Source organism: Syngnathoides biaculeatus, chromosome 2, assembly GCF_019802595.1.
Source record: "Syngnathoides biaculeatus isolate LvHL_M chromosome 2, ASM1980259v1, whole genome shotgun sequence".
In the NCBI taxonomy this organism is placed as follows: domain Eukaryota; kingdom Metazoa; phylum Chordata; class Actinopteri; order Syngnathiformes; family Syngnathidae; genus Syngnathoides; species Syngnathoides biaculeatus.
Window position 1 is genome coordinate 14,805,204 of NC_084641.1, and position 27,409 is coordinate 14,832,612.

At 40.7% G+C, this 27,409-nt stretch overlaps 1 protein-coding gene across 8 annotated transcripts in view; it reads left to right on the forward strand.

Annotated features, from left to right (window-relative positions):
* Positions 1 to 364: 364 nt before the first annotated feature.
* The window catches only part of cdk11b (cyclin dependent kinase 11B), a 28,764-nt gene continuing 1,719 nt past the window's right edge, over positions 365 to 27,409 (forward strand). The window contains exons 1-20 of one of the 8 annotated variants that reach the window (XM_061835748.1): positions 740 to 1,209; positions 1,301 to 1,393; positions 3,993 to 4,123; positions 4,281 to 4,420; positions 5,930 to 6,057; positions 6,151 to 6,289; positions 12,287 to 12,462; positions 16,248 to 16,370; positions 16,480 to 16,578; positions 16,673 to 16,852; positions 16,952 to 17,026; positions 19,287 to 19,498; positions 21,093 to 21,183; positions 21,275 to 21,396; positions 21,500 to 21,605; positions 21,688 to 21,809; positions 21,926 to 22,033; positions 22,369 to 22,485; positions 22,787 to 22,935; positions 24,288 to 24,477. In XM_061835748.1, the coding sequence (XP_061691732.1) occupies positions 4,007 to 4,123; positions 4,281 to 4,420; positions 5,930 to 6,057; positions 6,151 to 6,289; positions 12,287 to 12,462; positions 16,248 to 16,370; positions 16,480 to 16,578; positions 16,673 to 16,852; positions 16,952 to 17,026; positions 19,287 to 19,498; positions 21,093 to 21,183; positions 21,275 to 21,396; positions 21,500 to 21,605; positions 21,688 to 21,809; positions 21,926 to 22,033; positions 22,369 to 22,485; positions 22,787 to 22,935; positions 24,288 to 24,477 (2,394 nt within the window). In that variant the 5' untranslated portion in view covers positions 740 to 1,209; positions 1,301 to 1,393; positions 3,993 to 4,006. Of the gene's footprint in view, positions 709 to 739; positions 1,210 to 1,300; positions 1,460 to 2,623; positions 2,683 to 3,992; positions 4,124 to 4,280; positions 4,421 to 5,929; positions 6,058 to 6,150; positions 6,290 to 12,286; positions 12,463 to 16,247; positions 16,371 to 16,479; positions 16,579 to 16,672; positions 16,853 to 16,951; positions 17,027 to 19,286; positions 19,499 to 21,092; positions 21,184 to 21,274; positions 21,397 to 21,499; positions 21,606 to 21,687; positions 21,810 to 21,925; positions 22,034 to 22,368; positions 22,486 to 22,786; positions 22,936 to 24,287; positions 24,478 to 27,409 lie in introns of those variants that run through there. The other 7 variants (XM_061835768.1, XM_061835777.1, XM_061835758.1 and 4 more) reach the window with 7 other exon arrangements.

The window sequence follows — 27,409 nt, forward strand, 5'->3', positions numbered from 1 at the left end:
TTATAATACTAAAATTTATTTAAAGGAACCTTTCAAGCCAATCAAGGTACAGGACAGTCAAAACTGTTAATATACAATTTAAAAAAAACATCCATGGTTTTGTGAGTCACTTATACTCAGAAGGGTTGCGGGAGTGCTGCAGCCAATCCCAGCTGTCATCGAGCATGAGACGGGGTACACCCTGAACTGGTTACCAGCCAATCGCAGGGCACATAGAGACAAACAACAGTCAAGCTCAGGGTCACACCTAAAGGCAATTCAGAGTGTCCAATCAATGCATGTTTTGGGGATGTGGGAGGAAACCCACACAGGCATAGTGAGAAGATGTTAACTTCACACAGCTGGGGCTGGGTTTTGAACCCCAGTACTCAGAACTGTGAGGCAGATGCTCCAACCAGTTTCTACACCGTTCCACTTAAAAAAAAAAAACAAAAACAAAACATTAACTATATAAATATAAAACTACAGCGGAATAACAGTTGAGAGAACAATCACAGTGAAAAGGCCTTTCTTGGTTTGAATTTTCAAGTTTTAAAATTGTACAAGGTGTCCAATGTTCCAGATGTCAGGAGGGAGCGCCCCCGCCAAGGAGAAGAACACCCCCTTCTAAACCACATGCGGGACAAATGTGCCGAAAGGACGATGTGGCTGATGGAAGAATCACACTTCAGAATTCCAAGTGGGGGTGTTGATGTGAAGGTTTGAGCGGTATGAAGGAGCGAGGTTATGAATGGCTTTCAACGTATAGAGAATACTTTTGTTTTGTTTATGCGATGTTTATACCGCTCCTCCTTGCTTGAATGTGGTAGTAAATATACAGTAGTTCACTACCAATTCCAGTCTCGTGTTTACATGTGTTCCCGGCTACTAATCTATGTAACACTGTGATTTCAGTTGCCAAAGAATGACATACCGCTGTAAAGATTCAAAATTGCACATCTTAATTGTTTTTTGTGCCCAAGTCCAAATATATTAGTGTACGGCCCTGTGGATGAGAGGAATGACTATAGTATCTGCGCTTTAGTAAAGTGTTGCTTTATATTCAGTCAAAGATACACAGATATGACACATCCAATATGGTTGACGCGCTGACGTATGTCAGCGGGCCATAATGGGCCAAAGGGGCTCTCTTGTCACGCATAATCTGCTTTCAACAGCCACGTTAACCACCTCATTAACTGACTGTCCCACACGGGCTTCCCTCTCAAGGTAAGAAACGAAAAGGAAATAAATACAAATAATGAATCAACACCGACATTGATAACCTGTCAAATATGAAATCTTCCACATTCCAAACCAGTAGGTGGTGCCCACACAATTGCTTCGCTGTTGGCTTAGCCATTTTTCTTCTAATGCTTCCGGTGTGCCAGAGTACTGCTGAGCCGTATTCCAGGTTTGTTGTGCTCTACTTGTTCTTTTAGAAATTTTACCAGTATGTCCCTGATCGTGTAAATTCAAGGTAATAAACTTACTCTTTTTTTCGTGCGATTCCCCTATTAGATGAACAACAATTTCTTGTTGTACTTGACGTAAGCTTCATGTAGTTTGAGGCAAATGTCGCGAGTGCCGACTTTAGCTCAACGTGTTTGTAGCGAAGCAGTATGTTGTTTTCCCATATTGGACTTAGAAAGGAAAACCCTCAAGAGGCTGGCGTGTTTGGTGTTTTTAATTTCTCCTTGCACATCTGCATATTTAGCCGCTGAAGATATACTGTAGTTGCGGTACCGGATTGCTAAACTCAACTCAACTTCATCACGTTAGTAATTAAAGCGCTCTAAAGTCACTACACTGTACATCGATCTATTTATTATCCATAACGGGCTCGTAGGTATGCTGGAGCCTAGACCAAAACAATTGGGCAAAACAATTAAAAAAATATTACAATCTTTAAAAAAAAAAATCTCTAGTCAGTATGGGCCTCTAAGGATCTCATTGTGATCAAACTGAGAGCAGGCTAATACAGTATGTTAATATGTTTAAGAGCAGAACGGAATACCTGCTGAAGAAAAATAATTGAGTCGTTTCTATTTTTTCTCTTGAATTTTGTACAATATTGACCTATGGTTTCACTTTTTTTTGTAGTGGTTTAAATCTTAATGCAGTTTTACATATCTCGCTGTAACGGGGACGTGTTCACTTTCAAATGTAGTACAAAAAAAAAGTGGGAGGCTGATCTTATTGCGATTGGGACCGGTATAACGTTTTGTGGTTATAAGGAGTAAGGTTGTGAGACCAAGAGTACGTTAAACTCCCATGTTTTGTTTGTGGTTGTGTTGTTTTATAGACTACACTCTATACATACTACATGTACGGATTGAAAAAAAAAAGAGCTGGAGAGAGTGCTTGAGCATTTTCTTTCCATCATTAACTTCAGATTAACAACCAACAGGCTTTGAAGCACTGACATACTTCACCTAAGTGGTAGTGGTGTAGCACTCGAGACCACATTTTGTAGGTCTTGGAATTGTCTCAGACTCAACTCCCAAAAGTCTTGGTCCTGTCTGGTGTCGGACTTGGGATTTTCTGTCAAGACCAACACTTATCTGCTATTCTTCAACTTGTGATAATTAGAAGTGCTTAATCAAAATAATAAATACATTGAATTTGTACATGTAATACAGTGTTGCAGAGGCATGTCAAGCGGGACAGCCCCACAACATCCAGAGCCTTTAGGAACTTCAGGTGAATCTCATCTACCCCCGTGGCCTTTCCATTTAATGGCTTTTTGAGCACCTCAGTGACCTCCACCACAGAGAACTATTCCGGTGTCCACCTACAGGTTTGCGGGTTGCTGCCATGACTGGCACTGACTACCTTATTCCATCGTATGGTTTAAATGAGAACATGAAGAAGTGTGTAAGAATTTCATTTGTCAAGGTTTTTATTTTTTAATGTTGGTTATATGTGTTACGGCGGCACGGTGGATCAGCTGTAAATTGTTGATCTCACAGTTCTGAGGTCCAGGGTTCGATCCTGGCCCTGCCTGTGTGGAGTTTGCATCGTCTCCCCGTAACTGCTTGGGTTTTCTCCGGGCACTCTGATTTCCTCCCACATCCCAAAAACATGTAACATTAATTGGACACTCTAAATTGCTCTTAGATGTGATTGGGAGTGGGATTGGTTGTTTGTGTGTGCCTTGTGATTGGCTGGCAACCAGTGCAGCGTGTACCCTGCCTCCTGCCCATTCACAGCTGGGATAGGCTCCAGTGACCCTTCTGGGGATAAGCAGCTAAGAAAATGGATAGATGGTTATATTTATACACGGGTTGAGATATTTTTTTTTTTTTGAGGAGCAGTTTTGATTTCTTCATTTGAGGAGCAACTTTCGAATTGTGAGTTTTTTTTTTTTTCAACGTTTTATCAAGGGATGGACTGGAGAGGTTTGACATAACTACACAAATTTTTCAAGCCTTTGAATTACTGTAAAGTGCCAGCAGAGTGCAGCAATACACTGTTAGATTTGACAAATGCTTTCTCAGTCTTTTGTATGCTAGCAGCAGTGTTGGTGGGCCAAAAATAGCAGCATGGAAATTGGATCCGCTCAAGCAATTTTGCACTCGAATAGATAAGGTATAGGTAGAGTATTCACAGCAAATGCATTGTGTGTTTGTGTCAAAAATGTGTAATGACTGAATGTGTATAACAAGGACTATATCCACAGCCCGGAAATAACACAAGGCCTCATAACATAAATGCTGGTGAGTTTGCGTCACTCACGGCCCATTAGAGTGGCTGAACAACATATTTAATACGTCACCAAAATTCTAAAGGTGCTGTTGACATGAAAATTTCACCATATGTTGGGACCAACCAAAGCAATGCATGCATACAAGGAAAGTAGAATAAATAAGTTGTAATAATAAACATCATTAACCGTATTTTATCTTTGGTCATTCAGCGGACCTTAGTCTCCTTGACTTCTTTTTATCGTATATGATAGGAGTTTTGATTGAATGAATCTTCTGAAATGTATGTGTGTGTCTGTGGTGCAGGTGGTGGAGCGTGGATGCTGATGGGGGACGAAAAAGAGACCTGGAAAGTTAAAACTCTTGAAGAAATACTGCTGGAGAAAAAACGCAGAAAGCAACTTGAAGAACGAACTGATACCAAGCACCAAAAGAATGTAAAGTATATCAGATCTAGATGTAGTTAATAAGTCATCTTCTGTCTATTTACAAGTAGTATTGTGCACATTTTATTTTGAGATGATGCAATTTAGCTGTCTGGTGTTCACTTTTTTTTTTTTTTTTAAATTCATCAATTGTTTTATGCCTCGACAGATTTCCCAGAGCATTGTTGCACAGGCGGATGCTCGGGAAGCTAAACGTGAGACCCCGGAGGAAGGAGAACTACGGGATCAAAGGATGGAAATAACAATTCGCAATTCTCCCTACACACGTCAAGATTCCACAGAGGACAGGTACGAGTGCCAAACATCAGTTAACACGGCAAAGTACAGCAATACTTCCAAAGTCGACTACACCGATCTGGTCGGCTCGATCTGTAATTAACAGTTTATGCTCGTCAATTATAATATCATGATTTGCTGATTGATCGCCTCCGCAAAAGACAATTTTTCCCCGTCACAATCATGTACAATATCATTTAATCCAAAAGCTAGTTTATTTTTGGTTTTGGTGAATTTCTTTTGACCCAGTACTGTAAACAGAAGTGTCTCTGGTAGGATGACGTGCAAAGTTTTTAAGACATTGATGAGTTCAGCCATGATGTACGGATTAGAGACGGTGACACTGAAGAGACAACAGGAAGCAGAGCTGGAGGTGGCGGAAATGAAGATATTGAGGTTCTCGCTCGGAGTGAGCAGGTTGGATAGAATTAGAAATAAGCTCATCAGAGGGACAGTCAAAGTTAGATCTTTTGGAGACAAATTTAGAGAGCACAGACTTTGATGGTTTGGACATGTCCAGAGGTGAGAGAGAGAGAGTATATTGGTATAAGGGTGCTGAGGATGGAGCTGCCAGGCAAAAGAGCGAGAGGAAGACCAAAGGAAAGGTTGATGTATGTTGTGAGGGAGGACATGAGGGCAGTGGGTGTCAGAGAGGAAGATGCAGGAAATAGGCTTAGATGGAAAAAAATGACACGCTGTGGCGACCTCTAATGGGATAAGCCGAAAGGAAAAGAAGAAGACTGTAAACATCTGACCGCCAATATTGTGCTCAGTGGCACCAACTCTGGGGAAGTGGTCCAACTCGTATCTTATTCCAGTTGGGAGACTCATCCAAACAACAACAGGCTCAGATTCGGTCAATGTTACCTAGCTCCTGCTCAAACCTGGAGTTGAAGTGGGAGAAGACAGAACAATCACCCATAAAGCAGTCCTATATGTTCTTTAACTCAATGCCAAAGTGTAGAAAGAAGTCATAAATTTGTATTTAAATATTTCTACTGAGGTAATCAGCTCGAATATCTGCAGCTAGCGCACTGAGTACTGGAACCCAAACAGAAAATGGTCTAGGGTCTCCGGACTTCTTTCTGGCTCTCTGAGTCACCAAAAGGGTTTTTTGAGTTTAGGTTTCGGGATGGAACATACAATACAGATAAGTCAGTGAGTTAAGAGGGCGCTATCCTGTGTAATAATTTGTGAGTAACAGGACTTTAAAATCTCAAGGTCATCCTAACCCTACATTGTAAAACTTCCTACGAGTGCTTTGTCACATTCCCCTTCGCAGTTCAGGAAGTTCTTTGACAAATTTTGCCGAATGTGAAAAGTAGTTGCGCATACACTGGATTTTTATGATGCACTGTAAAAATGCAGAATAAAATTCTTCCTTTATCCTACTTGAAACTCCACTGCGGCCTAACAATAATGTTAAAACTAATGTGGTGGTGGTGTGTAAAAATGACACCACCTCCACTGTAAGGGGATCTTGTTGGGATAAAATTTTTCGTTTTGTTTTCTTAAACGCAGAGGAGAGGAAGACGATTCTTTAGCTATTAAGCCTCCACAGCAAGTTGCAAGGAAAGAAAAATCTCACCACAGAAAAGAGGAGAAGAGAAAAGAAAAAAGACGCCATCGCAGTCACTCGGCTGAGGGAGGTGCGAGACCCAAGTTCATATATGTTTAGCAGTATATATATATATATATATATATATATGCATGCATTTACAGAATCTATATTCCCTTTACAGCAGGAAAGCATGCACGGCCCAAAGATAAAGAGCGGGACCGCGATCGCCGGAAGCGTCAGTGGGAAGAAGACAAAGCCCGGCAAGACTGGGAGAGGCAGAAACGAAGGGAGCAGGCTCGAGCTCATTCACGCAGAGAGAGGTGAACACAATATGGAAAAGCCATTGTGCTAAAATTGCCACACACACACAAAAAAAAAACCCACTGCTTTCTTCCCCAACTTTAACCCCTGCAGTTTACATGTTGTTTTAATTTACATATTTATTCCGATGATCACATTGTCATTACTTCTTTGCTCCTTTTTACCTCCCTGAAATCATGTTTACTTTCATAACTAGATGAGCTCCATGTTGACGTGCTAACATTGTGTAAAGTACAGTAACCCCTCGTTTTTCGCGGTTATTTGGTACCAGAACCGCCCGCGAAAAGTGGAAAAAAATGTAAGGGTATATGGCTTTTTTTTTCTTTTTCCTCCTTTGCGTCATAGGTCCTTGTCATCTGGTTGGGGACGCTGCGTTATACCCTAGCAATGCGCCTTCGGTACAGTACTGCACAAATGTATGCTGGCGTTTTTTGTTCTTTTTTTGTCGCTTCATTGGTCCATGTTTCCTCGCCGGGGATTTTTTTTTTTCGGGGGGGGGGGGGTGTCAGAAATCAGTGATGCACTGAATCCGCGATAGGTTACCCGCGAAGTAGAGAGGGATTACTGTACTTCGGATAACGCGCTGACCCTTTTTATGTGGAAAACAAATGTATTATTTTTGTTGTACATATTTTGTTGTGTGGGAGCACAGTAACCAACTCGTTAGCAGATCTGCCTCACAGCTTTGAGGACTAGGGTTCAAATCTAGCTTCGTCTTTGTGGAGTTTACATGTTTTCCACATGCCTACGTGGGCTTTCTCAGGGTACTACAGTTTCCTCCCACATTCCAATTCCTACCACATGCATGGTAGGTTGATTAAAGACTCAAAATTGTAGGTGTGAATGGGAGTGTGAATGGTTGTTTGTTCATATGTGCCCTGCAATTGGATGACAACCAGTTGAGGTTGTACACCTCCTCCTCCCTGAAGATAGCTGGGATATGCACCAGAAACATCCGCGACCCCATCCGCGTGATAAGTGGTTGTCACGAACATGGGACAAGGGGTAGGACTCAAATGCAGGACTCTGAGGGAGTGACATGATTTCGAGGGTGGTTTTATTCCAGGCTGGTGTCAAACACAGGGTGGCAATCGAACAAAGGCAATGACAAAAACACGTGGCAAAAACAAGAAAACAACACTTAACTACAGTGAAGAAAAGCAGTATTTGAACACCCTGCTATATTGCAAGTTCTCCCGCTTAGAAATCATGGAGGGGTCTCAAATTTTCATCGTAGGTGCATGCCCACTGTGAGAGAGATCATCGAAGAAGAAAAATCCTGAAATCACAATGTATGATTTTTTTTTTTTTAACAATTTATTTGTGTGATACAGTTGCAAATAAATATTTGAACACCTGAGAAAACCAATGTTAATATAATTACAGAGGTCAAACGTTTCCTGTAGTTGTTCACCAGGTTTGCACACACTGCAGGAGGGATTTTGGCCCACTCCTCCACACAGACCTTCTCTAGATCAGACTGGTTTATGGGCTGTCGCTCAGAAACACGGAGTTTCAGCTCCCTCCAAAGACTTTCTATTTGGTTTAGGTCTGGAGACTGGCTAGGCCACGCCAGAACCTTGATATGCTTCTTACGGAATCACTCCTTGGTTGTCCTGGGTGTGTGCTTTGGACCATTGTCATGTTGAAAGACCCTTCCACGACCCATCTTCAATGCTCTGACTGAGGGAAAGCCGTTGTTCCCCAAAATCTCACAATCCACGGCCGCGGTCATCCTCTCCTTAACACAGTGCAGTCGTCCTGTCCCATGTGCAGAAAAACACCCCCAAAGCATGATGCTACCACCCCCACGCTTCACAGTAGGGATGGTGTTCTTGGATGGAACTCATCGTTTTTCTTCCTCCAAACACAGTTCGTAGAATTATTACCAAAAACTTCCATTTTGGGCTCATCTGACCACAAAACTTTCTCCCATGACTCCTCTGTATCATCCAAATGGTCATTGGCAAACTTAAGACGGACCTTGACATGTGCTGGTTTAAGCAGGGGAACCTTCCGTGCCATGCATGATTTCAAACCATGACGTCTTAGTGTGCAACCAGCAGTCACCATGGAAACGGTGGTCCCAGCTCTTTTGAGGTCATTGACCAAGTCCTGTCGTGTAGTCCTGGGCTGATTCCTCACCTTTCTAAGGATAATTGAGACCCCATCAGGTGACATCTTGCATGGGGCTCCACTCCGATTGAGATTGACTGTCATGTTTAGCTTCTTCCATTTTCTAATGATTGCTCCAACAGTGGACATTTTTACACCAAAGCTGCTTGGCAATTACTCCGCAGCCCTTTCCAGCCGTGTGGAGTTGTACAATTTTGTCTCTGGTGTCTTTGGACAGCTCTTTGGTCTTGGCCATGTTACAAGTTTGAGTCTTACTGATTGTATGGGGTGGACAGGTGTCTTTATGCAGCTAATAACCTCAGACAGATGCATCTGATTCAGGATAACATATGGAGTGGAGGTGGACTTTTAAAAGCGGACAAACAGGTCTTTGAGGGTCAGAATTCTAGCTGATAGACAGGTGTTCAAATATTTATTTGCAGCTGTATCACACAAATAAATTGTTTAAAAAATCACATTGTGATTTCTGAATTTTTCTTTTTAGATTATCTCTCTCACATTAGACATGCACCTACAATGAAAATTTCAGACCATCCATGATTTCTAAGTGGGAGAACTTGCAATATAGCAGGGTGTTCAAATACTCATTATCTTCACTGTATATTTGGCTATGGTGGCACAGGAAAGCTGGGTTGTGGCAACAAAGCAAATACTCAGAACGAGCTCGTAGTTCACTTGAGGGTCGTGCAGTCTTATACACTGAACAGGGAACTAGTAACACAACACTACGCTTAAATACATGGCATAATCAGAGCCAACAGGACAAGCCGTAAGGAAAAGAAGAAAATGTGCAGGTGAGAAGCTGCTGCCAGAGGCAGCTGCACACAGGGCAATGGCCTGGCCACGCCTCTCACAGTGGTATAGAAAATGAATTGTTTTTTGTGGGACTCGTATTTTCACTTTTATGGTCTTTCTCCTTTTTTATTTCATTCAGTAAATTTGCCATTTTGGTTTTCTCATTTGTTTGTATTCTACCTTTCTCTGAACGTTCAGTGTTTCGTTCTGCAGATAGTTGTCTTAAATGAGAGGCAAACTGTTCTTGTCAAACTTCAAAATACTTTGTAGTATAACTTTATTAGTTTCACTGACAGTCCCCAAAAAAAGGATTGAAATGGGAAGGTCAATTCTTGTTTTTGTTGTATACTGAAGACATTTAGGTTTTGGGTCAAAAGGTGAATATCAGACACAATCTTAGAATCTTAGAACATCCTGCCAGCCTCCACAGGGTAGTGGTGAAAGTATCACAATGCACTGTTCAAAGTCTTGTGCAACTAAATTTACATGCCATCCCCCAAAATACAAATCTCTCATCAAAGAGAATTGGAAGGCCAGATTGTTTTTTCCAGAAAAAGACAGAGATGAGCCACAAACGTTTAGGAACAAAGTTTTGTGTACTGATGATATCAAGGTTAACCTGTACCAAAGTGATGTGTATTAATCCAAAGTATGGAAAATGAAAGATCTGCTTATTATTCAAAAACACACAAGTTCTTCCGTGAAGCATGGTGGAGGTAATGTCATGGATTGGTCTTACATGGCAGCTTCTGGAGCGGAGTCACTAGACATTGATGGTGCAACTCATGATGGTGCCAGCAGAATGGATTTTGAAGTCTACAAAACTATTTTGTCTGGCATTTTATAGTTAAGTACAGGCGAACTAATCTCGAGAAGCTCCATCATCACCAAGACAATGACCAAAAAACACTGCCAACATAACGAAGGACTTCAGCATACTGGTCAAGTCAGTCACTGAACCAGAGCATTCATTTTACCTCCTGAAGTCCTCTGGAGACAAAAGGAAAAATTCCCCAGAAGCAAACAAGAACTGAAAGAGGCTACAGGAAAGGGCTGGAAAAGCATTTCAAATGAAAAATGGAATCCTCTGACATCAATGAGTCGTAGGTTTGATGCAGTTATAGCAAGCAAGGGCTATGCCACCCCATAATAGTTATTCACTTTAATGTAATTTATAGACTTTTGCGAGACTTTTGCTCATTTGAAAAGTGGGTGGCTTCCAACAAAAGGTGCTCTGTCCAGAGTTTAACGCATCTGTCTTGACTTCTGAACTTTTGATCTGAAACCCAAATGGCTTAATTCTCCAACAAAAACAAATAAATTGACCTTGCCATTCCAGTATTTTTCTGGAGGGTATTATATGGCCGGCTGCTTAGTGCTAACGCGCATTAGGAAACATGGCAGATGGACTCGTGGAGCTTTTGCATCACTTTTGTGGTTATTTTAAACCATCAAACTGTTACTTTATCATAAACATGGCTTTAACAGGTACAAATAGGACATCCTACAATACTCACAGGCATGAATAGTAGGAGGAATACGGAGAAAAAAATTTAAGTTGTGCAAAAATTGGTCGCAAAATGTAGAATAAGATTCATCTAAATTTTCATATGTATTTTTCAAGTAGCGTAAACATTCACCAGACGGGGTGGAAAAAAATGCACAACCCCGTGTTTTTGATAATTAGTTGACCCTCCTTTGGCAACAATAATCTCGTTACACATGTAACGATCAGGATGAATTTTGGAACATCCCCGTTTACTGAAGTGTTTAAATTCTAGAAGAATCCTGTCTTCTCTAGTGTGAAAAGCTCTCTTGAGGTTCCATTGAGTGGTTGGTTATCTTGTAAAGATGACTGCAAGCACATAGCACACAATGCACATTAAGATAAATAATAATAATTTAAGACGAAACTTCCAGAAATCATAGAGACATGCCGTTCCCTACATCTCTTTTGTTGAATGTACCATACTTAAAAAATGTACAGCACCATCCATCTACCATACCTAAAACAAAATTCCACAGGAATGACATTTGTGGGAGGACACGGAAGCTGTTCCTCTCTAAAAGAACAACTTTCTTGCACATTTGAAACTTGGTTTAAAGTGTACTTTGATGTCCCACAGCATTACAGGCAAAAGATTCTTTGGACAAATGAGACAAAAGTAAATTGTTAGACACGACACCATGAGTGGAGGAAAAATGGCACCGCTTACCAAAATCAAACCTTATCCCACTTGTGAAGCATGGTGGGAGCATCATGGTATGAACAGTACCCAAGTTTATCAATAGGTCTACAAAAAAAAGAATACGTGCTCTGGATTAGCCCAGTCAATGTCCTGACCTCGACCCATTTGAGATGCTGGAGCAGGACCTCAAGAGTTACACCAGACATCCCAGAAATCTTGTTGAACTGTAAAAGTTTTGTTTCCAAGGAGTGGTTCCAAATTCATCTCGATCGTCTGATCTGGAAGTACAGGATATGTTTGCCTGAGGTTATTGCTGCCGAAGGAGGGTTCACCAGTTATTCAATCCAAGGGTCCAGTTAATTTTCCTCCCCCCTCAGATTATTTATTCTTGTAATTTAGATGACAATCAGACTACATTTTATGACCAATGCAGAGGAAATTCAAAAGTGTTCACACATTTTTTTTCTTCTACTGCACAGTATTTGTTTTGGTGTGTGGAAACAATTAGAAATGCTGGCCTTCAGCGTGAGTTTAATTTGCTGACTGTACTTCTCGTTGCCGTCATCAATGAACTCTCTGACACTACTGCTACTTTCAGACTAAGGTGTGCACACCAGAGGTGCCATCACAGTATGTTTAATGTGTGCGCCTTGTAAATTTAGTGTAAAAACAGTTTGAAGGCGTTTTGTTTTATTTCGTGCATGTAGTTTATATACTGGTGCAGTCAATGGACTAAATTTTTAAATATTACAGTAGTTTGAACATTTAGCCATATAGTTATTTAGCACCTCTGCGCTCCTAACGTCATGATGCATTGTAGTAATAACGTTTCTAAAATCTGCATTGACAAAATCGGGCTTCTGGTTGTCCGGACAGACCCCGACTGGATTCTCCTGGGTTTTTTTTGGACCACAGGGACCGTCTGGAACAGCAGGAGCGGCAACGGGAGCGTGACAGAAAACTGCGTGAGCAGCAGAAAGAGCAACGAGACCTGAAGGACCGAGAAAGGAGGGCTGATGAGCGACGCAAAGAAAGAGAAGCTCGACGAGACGGTCAGTGGTTGAATCTGGTCATGGAGGATTTGTTTGACAATTAGTCGACAATTTCGTACTAGAACTGTTAAATGAGATGGCTCGTATTTTAGAATTAAATCTCGTCTTTTGTCATTTCAATGAAATCTTTGCTAAGAGAGGGACAGTTAAGAGAGGAGCTTGCAGTTGGCTCGCACTGTCTCTGAAAACACGGAAGAACAAACCCACAGATAAACGTAAATGGGAGGGAGTCAAGGAATAAAGGCCTGTTAAGTTATCTTTTCGAGAAAAGGGAGGCTGATAGAGTCACAGAGAAGGGAGGAATATACAAGCATCAACAGTACATTTGTAAAAGTCATACGAACTATCTAAATAATAACTATCAAAGTGAGAATCACACAAACTTATGGGATTGTCGAAAAGAATAATGACATTTTCTTGTGACAAATCTCCATTTTGATAATCAAATAAAAAAAATAGTAACAATATAATATGGGCTACATGTATGTAAAAAAATTGGCTTTACACGGTCAGGATTTTTGGGGACGATCATCAATCAACTGGTTTAAAAAATGATTACTGGTCACCGAGCCGATCACATGCTGGAGCAATGAGTCTATTTAAATGACCTGTTCATTTATTGTATATATCTGTCTACTTAATTACTCAAAAGATTGATTTAAAATTCTGAATGTGTGTGTTTTCTTCTATTTATGAAAGTGAGGCATAGTGACAGACAGAACAAATTAAGTCTTCTATTGGATGGCAGTAAGTGCAGAGTGTCCCAAAAAAATTTATATACTATTTAAATAATTATAAACTTGACTTTTATTATAATTTGAATAATTTTTAACTTGTAGAAGGATTTAAAAATACTATTTAAAGTGTGTATAATTTTTTGGGGACACCCTGTACATACAGTTATTAATGTATCTAAAAATGTGACATTTTTGTTTGTTGGGGTGCCATCAGATTCTTCAATTGTAAAGTATGTCCCTTGGCTCCGTAAAGTTTAGAAATCACTGCTCTGGTCAGATCATGTACTAAACAGAATGGCAGCATGTTTACACACAAACACTAGCTTGGAAGGGTATGTAATGTTATCTAAGCCATATCGTATTAAAAATATCAGAGCATACCTCAAGCAAGCCTTACAGAAATGTCTTCTCCTGTCCTGAGAACCGGTGACTACATCGCACGTTTTTTCCACCATTTTGTTCTGATAATACAGTCGGCATGATCCACTCGTGTTGTCACCCCAACTGTGACGAGTATCCGTTCGCATTTGAGTTGACAAGGTAAAGCCCAATGATTGTAAAAAACGAGATCCAATGGTATCAGAGTACAAGATTTTTTGCAGTAGTCTGAAGTAGTGTAATGGTGAAAGAGCAAATTTGTATTTTAGTCTGATCCGCACATTGTGTTGTCTTTTTCAGTCGTCTTGTGTCTCCCATGCCGCTGATGTTTTTTTTTTTTTTTTTTAAATAACTTTATTGGGTGTCAGTTACAATACTACCTCAAAAGACATGGAAAAAAAAACTATATACTGTACCGTATTTTTGCGAACATAAGGCACATCGTATTAAAAGGTGCAGTCTCAGTTGCGGTTGCAGTTTCAGTATTTAAAACGTATACAGTATAAGGCGCAAGTAAATGTGATTAAGGATAGCGATGGAAATATGTTGACTGGTGCCAGTGGTGTGCTAAGTAGATGGAAAGAGTACTTTGAAAAGTTAATGACTGCACAGAATGAAAAATGGAAAGACAGCTGGTCCTGATGACATACCAGTGGAGGTATAGAATACAAGCAGGAGAGAAGATGCCAGAAGAATGGCAGAAAAGTGTACTAGTCCGCATTTTTAAGAACAAAGGTGATGTTCAGGGCTGTGGAAACTATAGAGGAATAAAGATGATGAGTCACACAATGAAGTTATGGGAAAGAGTAGTGGAAGCTAGACTCAGGTCAGAAGTAAGTATATACTAGCAGCAGTATGGTTTCATGCCGAGAAGGAGTACCACAGATGCATTATTTACCTTGAGGATGCTCGTGGAAAAGTACAGACAAGGTCAGAAGGAGCTACATTGTGTCGTTGTAGACCTACAGAAAGCCTATAACGGAGTACCAAGTGAGGAACTGTGGTACTGCATGCGCAAGTCTGGTGTGGCGGAGAAATATGTTAGAATAGTACAGGACATGTATGAAGGCAGCAGAAAAGCGGTGAGATGTCCCGTTGGTGTGTCAGAAGAATTTAATGTGGAGGTGGACTGCATCAGAGATCCGCGCTGAGCCCCTTCCTGTTTGCAGTAGTAATGGATAGGCTGACAGATGAGGTTAGACTGGAATCCCCTTGGACTATGATGTTCGCAGATGATATTGTGATCTGCAGTGAAAGCAGGGAGCAGGCGGAGAAACAATTCGGAAGATTGAGGCACGCACTGGAAAGGAGAGGAATGAAGATTAGCCGAAGTAAAACAGAATATATGTGTATGAATGTGAGGGGTAGAGGAGGAAGAGTGAAGTTCCAGGGAGAAGAGAGAGGGAAGGTGGACGACTTCAAATACTTGGGGTCAACAATCCAGAGCAATGGAGAGTGTGGTAAGGAAGTGAAGGAACGGGTACAAGCGGGGTGGAACAGTTAGCGGAAGGTGTCTCGTGTTCTATGCGACAGAAGAGTCTCCGCTAGGATGAAGGGCAAAGTTTATAAAACAGTGGTGAGGCCGGCCATGATGTACGGATTAGAGACGGTGGCAACTGAAGAAACAACTGGAAGCAGAACTGGAGGTAGCAGAAGTGAAGATGATGAGGTTCTTGCTTGGAGTGAACAGGTTGGATAGGATTAGAAACGAGCTCATTAGAGGAACAGCCAAAGTTGGATGTTTTGGAGACAAGGTTAGAGAGAGCAGACTTCGATGGTTTGGACATCTCCAGAGGCGAGAGAGTGAGTATGTTGGTAGAAAGGTGCTCAGGATGGAGCTGCCAGGCAAAAGAGCGAGAGGAAGACCAAAGAGAAGGTTGATGGGTGTTGTGAGGGAGGACATGAGGACAGTGGGTGTTAAAGAAGATGCACGAGATAGGCTTGGATGGAAAAAGATGACACGCGGCGGCGACCCCTAACGGTACAAGCTGAAAGGAAAATAAGAAGACAGTATAAGGTGCACCATATTATAGGGGAGCAGGCATGGTGGTGCTCACGAGACCGTGAGGCACAGTTGTACCTTTTTATTTTTGTAAGCAGAAAAACAATGAGAATTTTGATTCATCAGGAACCCCCCCCCAAAAAAAAAATTTAATCTTTTAATCCTCAATTTCTTTTTCCCAGACCAAACATTTGCTAGCAAGATAGCGTCTGAAAATTTTGGGAAAAAAAATGGTCCTGCATTTCAGGTGATTCCTTGATCACGCTGTAGATTTCTTTAAGCAGCTCCAAATTGCAACTCCTTAGATACCAGACCAAACATCTACTTGTGGAATAGATGTTTTTTTTTTTTCATTTTAATTTTTTTTGATGGCTATCAGTCCAGTGCAGCAGGTGTTGTAACCAACCAAACTGATTTTTTTTGGTATCATATCAGTGGTAAAGCTCGATATTTAGATCCAAACAAAGTGTTTTAATTTTCTCTTAAACAAACAAGCTGAAATCTAAACAATAAAATATCACATTCCATTTAGAGCCGTAACAAAATACTCTTAAAGGCTCAATGAATCAATTTTTCACAGTACAGTGAAACTAAATTGCTTCACCCCACTTCTTAAAAAGGTAGCTTCACATTCAGTCACAAATGAAACCAAAATCTCTGGTCTACAGTGCCTTCACAACACCGGTTGTTACCAGACGAGTATGGTGAGAAGCCGAAACAAAGTCATCGCAGCCGCAGTCCTGCCCATGTTCCTCGGGAGAAAACGGAACCTGGTGAACTACGGAAAAATAGTGAGTGTGTGTGTGGCATAATTACGTGCACCATTTTCTTTAACAGTGGATTCCAGAGAGACTGTCAAGGGCCAGTTTTTCTCTACCATAACTCATGGTTTACCTGCAGCATCAAAGGAGGAGAGGCCCGAGGTTCAAGACCTGCTTGCAGACCTCCAAGACATCAGTGACAGTGAAAGGAAAACCAGCTCTCCTGCGTCTTCTGCGGGTAAAAGATTGATAAAGCAAGGGCTACAGAAAAAAAACCCTCAGGTGATAAGTAGGAAAATTATCACCACTCATTCACACTTCTCTTCATGTAGCATCAAGATCTGGCTCTGAGGGAGAAGAGGAGGAGGAAGAGGGGTCCAGCAGCAAGACTGATGGGGAAGAAGATGGAGAGGGGGAGGACGAGGACGTGGAGGAGGGGGAGGAGGAGGAGGAGGAGGAGGAGGAGGAGGGGGAGTCAGTTTCAGGTTCAGATAGGTCTGAGCAGAGTGCAGGTATGGTACAATCATAGCATAATTTCACATTGTGCCATAATTGAAATGTGTGCTGTATGCAGCCGTGTGTTGTTTAACATTGGGCCTCCCTTCTTGCAGAGGATGTGAGTGAAGAGGAGCAGTCAGAGGAGGACTTTGAAGAAGAGCAGGAAAATGGAAATCATCTACCTGCAGGTCAGTCGCTGATGTTATCATTGAACATTTCATCACGATGTAATCATTTGACCATTCAGATGTGGCTAACAAGGCCATATATTTTACGGCGTCCTTATTCTGTTCCCTATTCGCTGTAGTTTTTGTTTTTGTACATCTGACTTAATAGTCATAATGTATTTGCTTGGTCAGTAATTCAATAAATTACATTTGAATTACAAAATGTACTTAACATGTACCACATGAGGGTTTTTGAAATGTTGTTGCTGCGGCCACATCTGTGATCCAAATGTAAATGAGAAGGCAGACCACTAAATGTTTCTGAGCATAGCAAGAGACGCCTGTAATCAATTTCAGATTCACTCTCTCACCGCAGACGCTTTTACTTTCCTCAGTTTGGAAAGCACTAGTGTGATACTGCATATTATAAAGAGTAGTTTAACACCCAAACCACTGTTAGAGCTAAAATCTCGATGAAACGAACCCCGATGTAATACATCAAAGATAAAATGGGTCGTCAAAAACTGAACAATGTCCTAAAATCGTTTCCATTTTTCATTTAAAATTCCATTGAGAAAAGTCTGTTAGTTCCAGAATTGGCTGCTGTTGTTTACTGCCGCTATGGAGAAATGCTGGCAGAGAAATGGGACTGATGCATTCCTGGGTCACACATACAGTTTGACTGCGATTCCAGAAGACGTGCCTATGTTTTGGCCATGTTGAATATGGGGCATAGTCGTGGTGGCCATGTGACGATGGTGCTCTTGTCTATAGTACATAACTTTCAAACATTTTCAAGCTTTTTTTTCCAACATTTATGATGACTTTTACTGTATTGGGTGTTTTTAGGCCAAAATAAAAATTACAAAAAATGTTGTACTGTACTATAATGTGGGTGCATATTCTGCATGGTTTCAAAAAAGGCTTCAATTTTCAGTTCAATTTCTTCATACCTATAGCTAGGTTTGTTTTGCAGCGCAAGTTAAGCATGAAGATGCAACAACAACAATTTTAGACAAACAAAAACTAAGTATTCAAGGTTCCTATCCAAACTTCCCCTCAACCTTGCGTACATGATGTGCTTTGTTTGGTATGCCTTGTTCATCTCAATAATTGCATCCGAAAGAAAGGAATTTCTATACTGCTTGGTTTTGTCCTTTGGGATTGCAAACCTTTGCCCTGTGGTAAGGTGGAATTCACTGTGCAAAGCATGGGACTCCTCTTTAAGATTTAGCTAGTTATTCCGTATGCTTGACTGAGCTGTGACTCACCAATCAGCCTTCTCGACCATTTGAAGACACGAGAAAAAGAGGAAATCGTTCAATAACAGCAAAGTATGGTAATTTCGTCATGGTTTTGTCAACATGGAAATAAGACATCCGTCAAACAAAAGAAACGCTGGTGTCTCTTTTTTCACAAAGCTTCAAAATTTGCTTTGAAGTTCATCTGAGTCAACAACTTCAGTTTTATTCTTAATAGAGGTGGCGTCGTGTGTGTGTGGGCGTACCTCCTAAAATTTATGTTCATCTTTTGTCTTCGATATGTTTAATTGAAGATAGAACTCCCAGCACCATTTAACGAAGTCGTCGATTACGGAACAATGGCTGGTTTCATCGTCCTGGAGTAGACAAACAATGACCGAAGAGCCATCTGCATACTTTAAAATGCTCTTATTTTCTCATCTACTCTGGCACATATTTGTATAGAGAATCAATAAAGGGCATAAAAGCACACATCCTTGTGGGGAGCCAGTTGAGGAGGAAACCGGATCACGTAAAATCCCATTTACCCTCATTCTCTGTCCAATTCATTTAAAAAGTCAGCCATCCAGCTCACCAGATGACTGCTCAAAGAAGTTACTCTAAAAACCTACTAATTAATGTACGAGGTTGAAATTTATGAAAAGCAGAGGAAAAATCATATAAACGGAAGTCTAGCATCAGACCAGATTCCTTCCACATGTCAAAAACTTAAGTTGAACAAAGTGAGTGGGGCAGCCTCGAGCATTCTGTGTGGCCTACAGCCAAACATTAAGGGGTCAAGGACATGCTCTTTTTAACTGAACCAATTTTTGGAAATTTGTCCTTAAAATTGATGACCCACTGGTCTAAAGTACCAAGCGTTGTACCGGACAATCGAATATATCTGCCGCCGCACATATTAGTCCATTCTATCTAGAATCCATTGTATTAGATTCAGTGTGATACTGGTCCAGACTAATTAGGGCCGAGTATTTGAATAAAATTGAACATCCCCCTAATCCTCAACTTTCATTCAACAGTAACAGAATCCCGGTTTGACCACGACACAGAGGAAAGTGGTGAGGAGATGGAGGATGAGGAGGAAGAAGATGCAGGGGATGGTGACCCTACGCCTCAATCGCAGACTCATTCACGCTCCCCCACACCCGAAGGAAACTATGTTCCTGACTCACCCCCAATTTCACCTGTGGAGCTGAAGAAGGAGCTGCCCAAATATTTGCCTGCGTTACAGGTGCTTGTCAACACATTACACTTAGCTATATGAAACCTGTGATTTCCAACCTTTCATGGAGCCATGCATTGCACATATTTTACAGTGGTCATATCACCAATTAAAAATAAAATAAATAGTAAATGCATTACTGTATATACGTCTTGCCATCTAATAGAAGAGAATTTATCTGTTTTATCCGTCACTAATACTCACTGCTATAAATAGATGAACAAATAATTATTTCCGGTAAGTATATATATTTTTTGGGAGCAATTATCAAATAAAAAAATATCCTTGGAATACTTACTTGCAAAGCGTTTAGGGGACATTGGTTGGTAATCACTGTATTTTAGACCATTATATTTCCCCAAATAGTGGCCTCTGCTCTTGAGTGACCTAATAATTTACATTCACTCGATTGAGACACTTCACCTCAAATCAGTATAAATATTTTAATGCAGTAATTATATACTTGTGTAAAATGGATCTCTGTCTTTTGTTTTTAAATATTATTAAATATGGTGGTTTTACTGTTGAATCAGACTGGTGCCTTGACTTTTGAGTGACTCAACTAAACTTAAATCGCTTTACAACACAAGTGTTTGGCAGAGTGTTCGAAAAAGTGGCTTCAAGATGTATTTTTGACATTATTGTCAAACTAAATAAAGTGAATGGAATTAAACCTTGTGTATTTAAAACCATAATTTTGCTTTTTAGACCGCTAGCTTAATGGTAACACACAATGCAAAATGTCATATAGTCGCAGTGCGATAACCCTTAAAGCAACAGATATTTGAAGACAATTGGGAAAAGCAACACACGTAGACAATATAACAATACTCACAGGGATATTCTTTGCAAAAACGCCTATAAGAGCAGCTTGCTTAGTTGTGACAGTCTTCGTATGTATTATGTACTGGCCCCGGTTTGCTAAGATGCCACACCAGAAGGAGCTTGATGTGGGGGTGGAACAAATACAGTGGAACCTCGGAATGCAAACATAATTCATTCTTGTGAAGTGTTCAATGTTTGATTTGTTCAACCTTTGAGACAGTTTTTTGCATTGGAAATATTGTAAATGAATTTAATCCATTCCCAAACTCCAAATTATAAACTCCTATTTTAATTCCCATTTATGTAAAAACATGTCAATCCTGCATTTAAGCAATGAAAAATTCAAAAAGGTTAAAGCAGAATCAGAATTTATTGGCCCAGTGTCTGTATCATTTACCTGTTTGGTAGCAGTGTGAAGGTTTTCTGAGGGAAGGAGTAAGTGTTACGCCACAGTCGCTTTCCATGATTTGACTGTAGAATTCTCCGGTAGCTTCTCCATTTGTTCTACTATCTGTGGTCTTTGCTTTGTAATCCTAGTCACTCCTCTGTCAACACTGGCTGCCTGTGGTCATGAAACAAACTCGTATTTTAAGGCCTCACTACATTTGATGGATGCCAATTTGACAGTGTCACCATTAATTTGCTTATTTGTATTTGTGGTATTTTGATCTTCTTGAGGATTGATTAGTTGAATTGCACCAAGTACAAATGTACTCAATGAATGAATGATTCCATGATGATGCTGTTCATAACCTTGTTGTGTGTTGTTGTTTTTAAGGGTTGTCGCAGTGTGGAGGAATTCCAGTGTCTGAACCGAATTGAGGAGGGGACATATGGTGTGGTGTACAGAGCGAAGGACAAAAAGACAGGTATGGGAGTAGAAGTGATGTGGAGTCATTGGCTTTAGCAGTAATCGCTCAGATGTGTAGAACTGTGGAACATATGTGGTCATGTTTGCAGATGAAATCGTTGCATTAAAAAGGCTTAAGATGGAGAAGGAGAAGGAGGGGTTCCCCATCACGTCTTTGAGAGAAATCAATACCATATTGAAAGCTCAGCACCCCAACATCGTAACTGTGAGGGTGAGTGGACTTTTTTTGGATTTTTTTTTTTTTTATCATTCCTTTTTGAGAGGCATTTGGGGTCCCTTTCAGAGCTTAAAATCTATTGTATCATCCATTGTAGGAAATAGTTGTTGGAAGCAACATGGACAAGATCTACATTGTGATGAATTATGTTGAACATGACCTCAAGAGTCTGATGGAAACCATGAAGCAGCCTTTCCTCCCTGGTGATCCACCATCTTGATGATTACAAAGGATGCATACCACAATAAATACACGCTAAAACGGTGCTGATCAATTGTCTTGCAGGAGAAGTCAAAACACTGATGATTCAGTTGCTTCGAGGAGTCCGTCATCTCCACGATAACTGGATTCTCCACCGGGACCTGAAGACGTCCAACTTGCTCCTTAGCCACAAGGGCATTCTTAAGGTGAGCTGGCTTAGAAATTAGGTGTGCTTTTTTTCTGTACCAGTACTTACATGGAGTATATTTGGGATAAAGGACTCGAGAATTATTCTTTTCCAATATTTTTTTCTTTATTTTAGGTTGGTGACTTTGGTTTGGCCCGTGAGTATGGATCGCCCCTGAAGCCCTACACTCCTGTAGTGGTGACCTTGTGGTACAGATCGCCAGAGCTGCTGCTCGGAGCCAAGGTAAAAGTGCATCTTCACCAACCACGCGCACAGTAATCAGTCACACTCAAGTGCAAAAACTACTTTTTACTGGGGGATAATGTCGTCACCTCTGATTGTCTCCCCCCCTCTTCCCAAATATATTTCCAAATATAATCCAACATCTGTGAATCACTTAGCTTATGGAAACCCGATTTTGACTTTTACACAAGATGATTTACACATGGTAAACGTCCAACGGTCGTCACAGCACATCCACTTTCACAGGCGAGACAGACCGAAGCAGAAACGTGCCAGGCAGACTGTCTGTGTTATGTTTTTATGGACTGCCACTGTGTTTTTTCTCCTTCCTACAGGAGTACTCCACAGCTGTCGACATGTGGTCTGTGGGCTGCATATTTGGCGAGCTCCTCACCCAGAAACCTCTTTTTCCTGGAAAATCTGAAATTGACCAAATGAATAAAATATTCAAGGTAAAGATTCTGATTTATCATCACCATTAAAGGTGCTTTGAGCCGGTGAATCCTCCGAATGTCTCACAGTAGTGAGCTTACGGTGCAGGTCTGCACTGTACCACAGCGTGGAGCTACTAGATTTAAGTGGCTCCAGGGAAGAATGTGAGAAGGCCACCCTGGTTGTCTGAATGTGTTGGGCTGATTCAGACCTCTTAAATTATTCTGCTGTCGTTACCTGTGAAGGAGCTTTTACACACTTCTGGTTGAGTGGAAACCCATCTGCCTTGCCACTAAGATGTTTTTTTTGTGCGCTCTTTAGGATTTGGGGTCACCGAGTGAGAAAATCTGGCCAGGCTACAACGAGCTGCCTATTGTGAAGAAGACGTCCTTTACAGAGTATCCCTACAATAACCTGCGCAAGCGCTTTGGTGCACTGCTTTCAGACCAGGGCTTCGACTTAATGAACAAGTGAGTTTATGTAAAGCTTTTTGGTTCCTAAAATTGAAGCCAACACTGGGCTCCAAACCTACACACTGATGTTTGACTCTATGGAACCTTTTATGTTTGGGCTTATGTTCTGGTCAAACATCATCAAAAATATTATTTTTGTGTGGTAATTTTGTAGAATGACATGAGGTAAAAGTATTTTAGTCATTGCTGACGGAATACCAAAATCAGATGTGAGCTGGAGGCAAATATCAAACAGAGACATCAGTTACAATCAGCAAGATTTAACAGTGGGGGGAAAAAAAAGCTCACTCACTTCAATGTATTCTTACGTTGGTCTTTCCTTCTGTGGCTCCAGAGTGTTTTATTCGCTCCGTGCTTTTTTGGCCGCCCGCTTATAACATGACAACAGTAGCGGGCTGGTGATTCATCAGCATGCCTCGGCTCCATCCCCATGTTATGTTTTGCAGATCCACTCACCACGGTGACAAGCCATACTACTAAAAAACGTTCATGTGAACATACATTTTGATAAGGGACCTTTGATCCCCAAGAGCAGTGCATTTGGCGAAGTCTGTGTTGTTGAGCAGCTGCAAGCAAGGGAGACATTCCCACCCACAGAGCCCTTTGCATGCACCTGTAAAAGGCAAACATGCCCTGTGCAGTCTGAGGATCAGGTTCACTAGAGGTTTTTGGCAGCCTTTCAGCCATGAAAAGACAGGCAGGGGAGATTCAGTGCATGTGAGGTTGATGCAAAGAAAAACACTCTTGTTTGAAAAGCTTCAGAAAGAACCCACTGAAAAAATGTTCAACGGTGTATGTTGGCAACTGGATCTTTTTGCAATATGAAACACTGGATGCCTGGAAACCTTTCAAGTCCAAGGAGGACTTTGATATGGAGTCGAGTTCAATCACAAGTTAACGTTCAAGTGTTAGCAGAATCTCCAAACTGAAATGTTCCCACCCTGATGTAAAGAACATCCAGAGCAGCATTTCCACAATCCACAAGGATTTATAGTCGTGATGTAATGAACTGAAAGTTCTTGGCTGAAAGTGAAAACCCAAACTAAGGACCCCAAGGCCAAAAACCAGGACACTGAAAGAAATTATCAATCAATAAAAATAAAATTAAAAAATAAATTAAATCTGGCAGTTATTAATTATAAAACTATGCCAATTATGAATAGAAATTTTTTACTTAGTCCTGTTTCTACGGCACTATAGTATTGAACAGTGAGTGTCTGCATGGATGTCACAGGCTTTAGCTCATTTGTTTTTTTTCCAGGCCACAAAGATGGCTGCTGAAAATAAAAAGTAATCTGAGCGGCCTGGGCCAACATGTCCACATGAACTCACTGTTCATTGTCTTTCAGATTTCTCACATACTGTCCCAGTAAGAGGATCCTGTCTGATGAGGCGCTGAAGCACGAGTACTTCCGCGAGACGCCGCTCCCCATCGACCCATCCATGTTCCCTACATGGCCGGCCAAGAGCGAACAACAGAGGGTAAAGAGAGGCACCAGCCCTCAGCCTCCCGAGGGTGGCCTTAACTACAGGAAACTGGTTAGTAGTAGCCGTTTTAACAATTCACCTTGGCAACAATATCATTTGTTTCACAATTCTCGGTTGCCATTTTGATTCAAACACGATATTGCTTCCTTTAGAATGATACAATCCGAAACGATTCAGTAACTTTTTAGCAAAAAAATTCATCCGGTGTAGCTGTGAAATAAATAAATATTATTATTATATTATTATTATTATTATAATATATAATATAATAAATATTGGACAGTGCAGGTAAAACTTCCTAGATTCATGTATTTTGTAAGGGAATCAAGGACAATTAATTGTGGTTATTAAGTGTAAAGATGTTCCTGATGTATTATCTTGCAGTAAAGTACAAAACCACAACGTGGTTATTTATATTATTTCAGCTGAGCAATGGGTCATAAACACATCTGTTAGTGGCTAGCAAGCTAAGCTAAGCTAACCAGCTTTAAAGGCTTCAACATGCATGGTGACAGTCGTGAGTCACACCCATCCTTTTTGATAATTCCTCACTTGTTTCCTTCTATCATCCATCAGACAGAAGTCTTATATGTCAATAAAAATGGTTGAAATGCAACACACGCTAATAAAATACTGCAATATAACTGTCTATCAAGTGTAACGTTCCCCCCCACCCATTAGTCGGTTAAATGAGAGAGTGAATGTGAGGCTTTGTAAAGTGGTTTGGGCACGGGGATGGTGTAGATCAGGGGTGCTCAATGCGTTGATCGAGGCAGTCTCAGTCGATCCCAAGACGGCGTGCCAAAAAAAATAAAATAAAAAAAAGACGTTAGCCAATGTTCCCTCTAAACTGGGTGCGTGCGCAGTTCTGCACCGCTGTTGCAGTCTCGTCACAGATATTCTGCGTTGCGCGCAAAATATATACACACACACAATCCAATGCAAATTGAAAGTACAACATACAGCTATTCAGTTTTGTGGCATTTTGCAATGTGATTCAATGAGTGAGGGATGACTGGTTGTTACATCCAACGGCACAATTCACACACGTACTGTAAAAAAATGAAAAGAAGAAGCCACTGGTTTCTTTTAGGCTGCGCACGGAACTTGCTCTATCAACAACCGCTGCTCCGCCACACTCTTTTTTCCTAGTTTGCCTTACACCCCCCCCCCCCTGTTCTTAAAGACGTACACACATAATTACAAATGTTACAGTACTTACGCAGCCCACCGCTGCTTTAGTTAGCAACACAGTCTATGGCAACGTATAGCAAAGATGAGCTAGACATGCTGCTTATGTTTACTTTCAATACTAATTGAGAAAGTTAAAAAAGAAATGCTGTTGTTTTAAGATGCAATGTTGGAATATGTGAATAAATCGAAGAAAAAGTGGTTAAACTGGATGAGATTTTCTCTTTTCCGAATGGGAAAGCTCTGGTCTGAAGCCCAAGTAGAAAGTGCAGGTTGACATGGTGTGTCATTTTAAAATTCCACCTTGGCACAGTCTGGATGAACGCACAGACAATACAGTGCACAAAAAGTTCATTATGTATTTTAAATATAGGAGGAAACATAACATTAACCTTAAAACAGTTTGGGAGCGTCATCGATATTCCCCCCCCTTTTTCCCGTCATCAGTAGCTCGCAAGAAGCTGGCTGCTTGAAAAGTAGATCTTGGGGTTAAAAAAATCTGTTTACCCCTGGTGTAGATAAAGCGCGACAGTCCTTTTAACATTTAAGTTGAGGGGACACCATACAAGCATTTTTATTGTAAATACAACATATCCACAAATCCATATACAGTCTGATGTGGATAAATGAAGGAATGGTTTTATTTGTATCGGGGGACACAGAAATAAATAAACATTTACTGACTGTAACGCAATCGCTCGACGCATGGATCAGTGTGCTTGCAGCCTGATTTATTTTGTAGCACTCGTCACTAGAAATTATTTTCATAAATACAAACGAATCCAAGGTGTTATTTCCTAGTATTGATACAATCGATTGACCTTTTAAAATTATATCAATTTATACATTTTCGTTCTTATGGCTAACTTACCGGGTACAGACTGAATCAGTTGAATCGTAGGAAGATTAATCGATACAGCGATATAATAAATTTGTAACACCACTAGTAATTATGCCTGTCACAATACTTAACAATTTGACGAATAACCTGGGCATGACAGATTTTCTTCATTATTCAGCCAGTAGTTGACGATAGTGAACGTACTTGATTGACAGGTGAAGGGCTCACCTTAAGCTCCTTTAGAGGACCAACCACAGTCCTGAACTCACGGGGCAAGCCTTATTTGTCATGATTTCAGGAATATAAAAAATTAAATGCTATTATTGTTTATGATGATAGTTTTTGGGGAAATATATCCTAAAAAATATATATATATCGTGACAGCCTTACTGGTAAGGCCATTAAGCTCCACTTTCTCCATTACTTACTGTAGAGCTAGTAGGATTTCCGAAGGCTGCCTGTGTTAAATAGATTAAAGGCCAACAAGCCTCTGCTTTGTGTCTTGCTTAGTTCCTCCTCGTGTTTTCCATGATGCGCACCGTGACGCTCCTAATGTTTTCAGCAGTGGTACTACCCACAAGGAAGTTGAAATTGGAATGATAACTTTTCAAATATAATATCTTGTAAGAAAAAGATTTATAGGATTGATCAATATGCTCTTTTTGGTCTATTCGAGGTACAGTGAGATCTCTATGGTCAAAACCAATTCCTTCTTGGTACTGTATTTTTTTCGTAAAACAATTGAAGAGATGTGTTCCGCTGTCATACAGACAGCGTCATACCCTTTATTAAGTGCGCACATATATTTAGGGAACAAGTTTATTTCTAAAACAATGTCAAGTGTAAACTACGACAATATTGATCTTTTGAAATCAGTGTCACAGAGGAGGCTAATCCAAGAGTTTGCAAGTTTGGCCGGTGTGGTCACAGGGATGTTTGACTTAAAAGCAG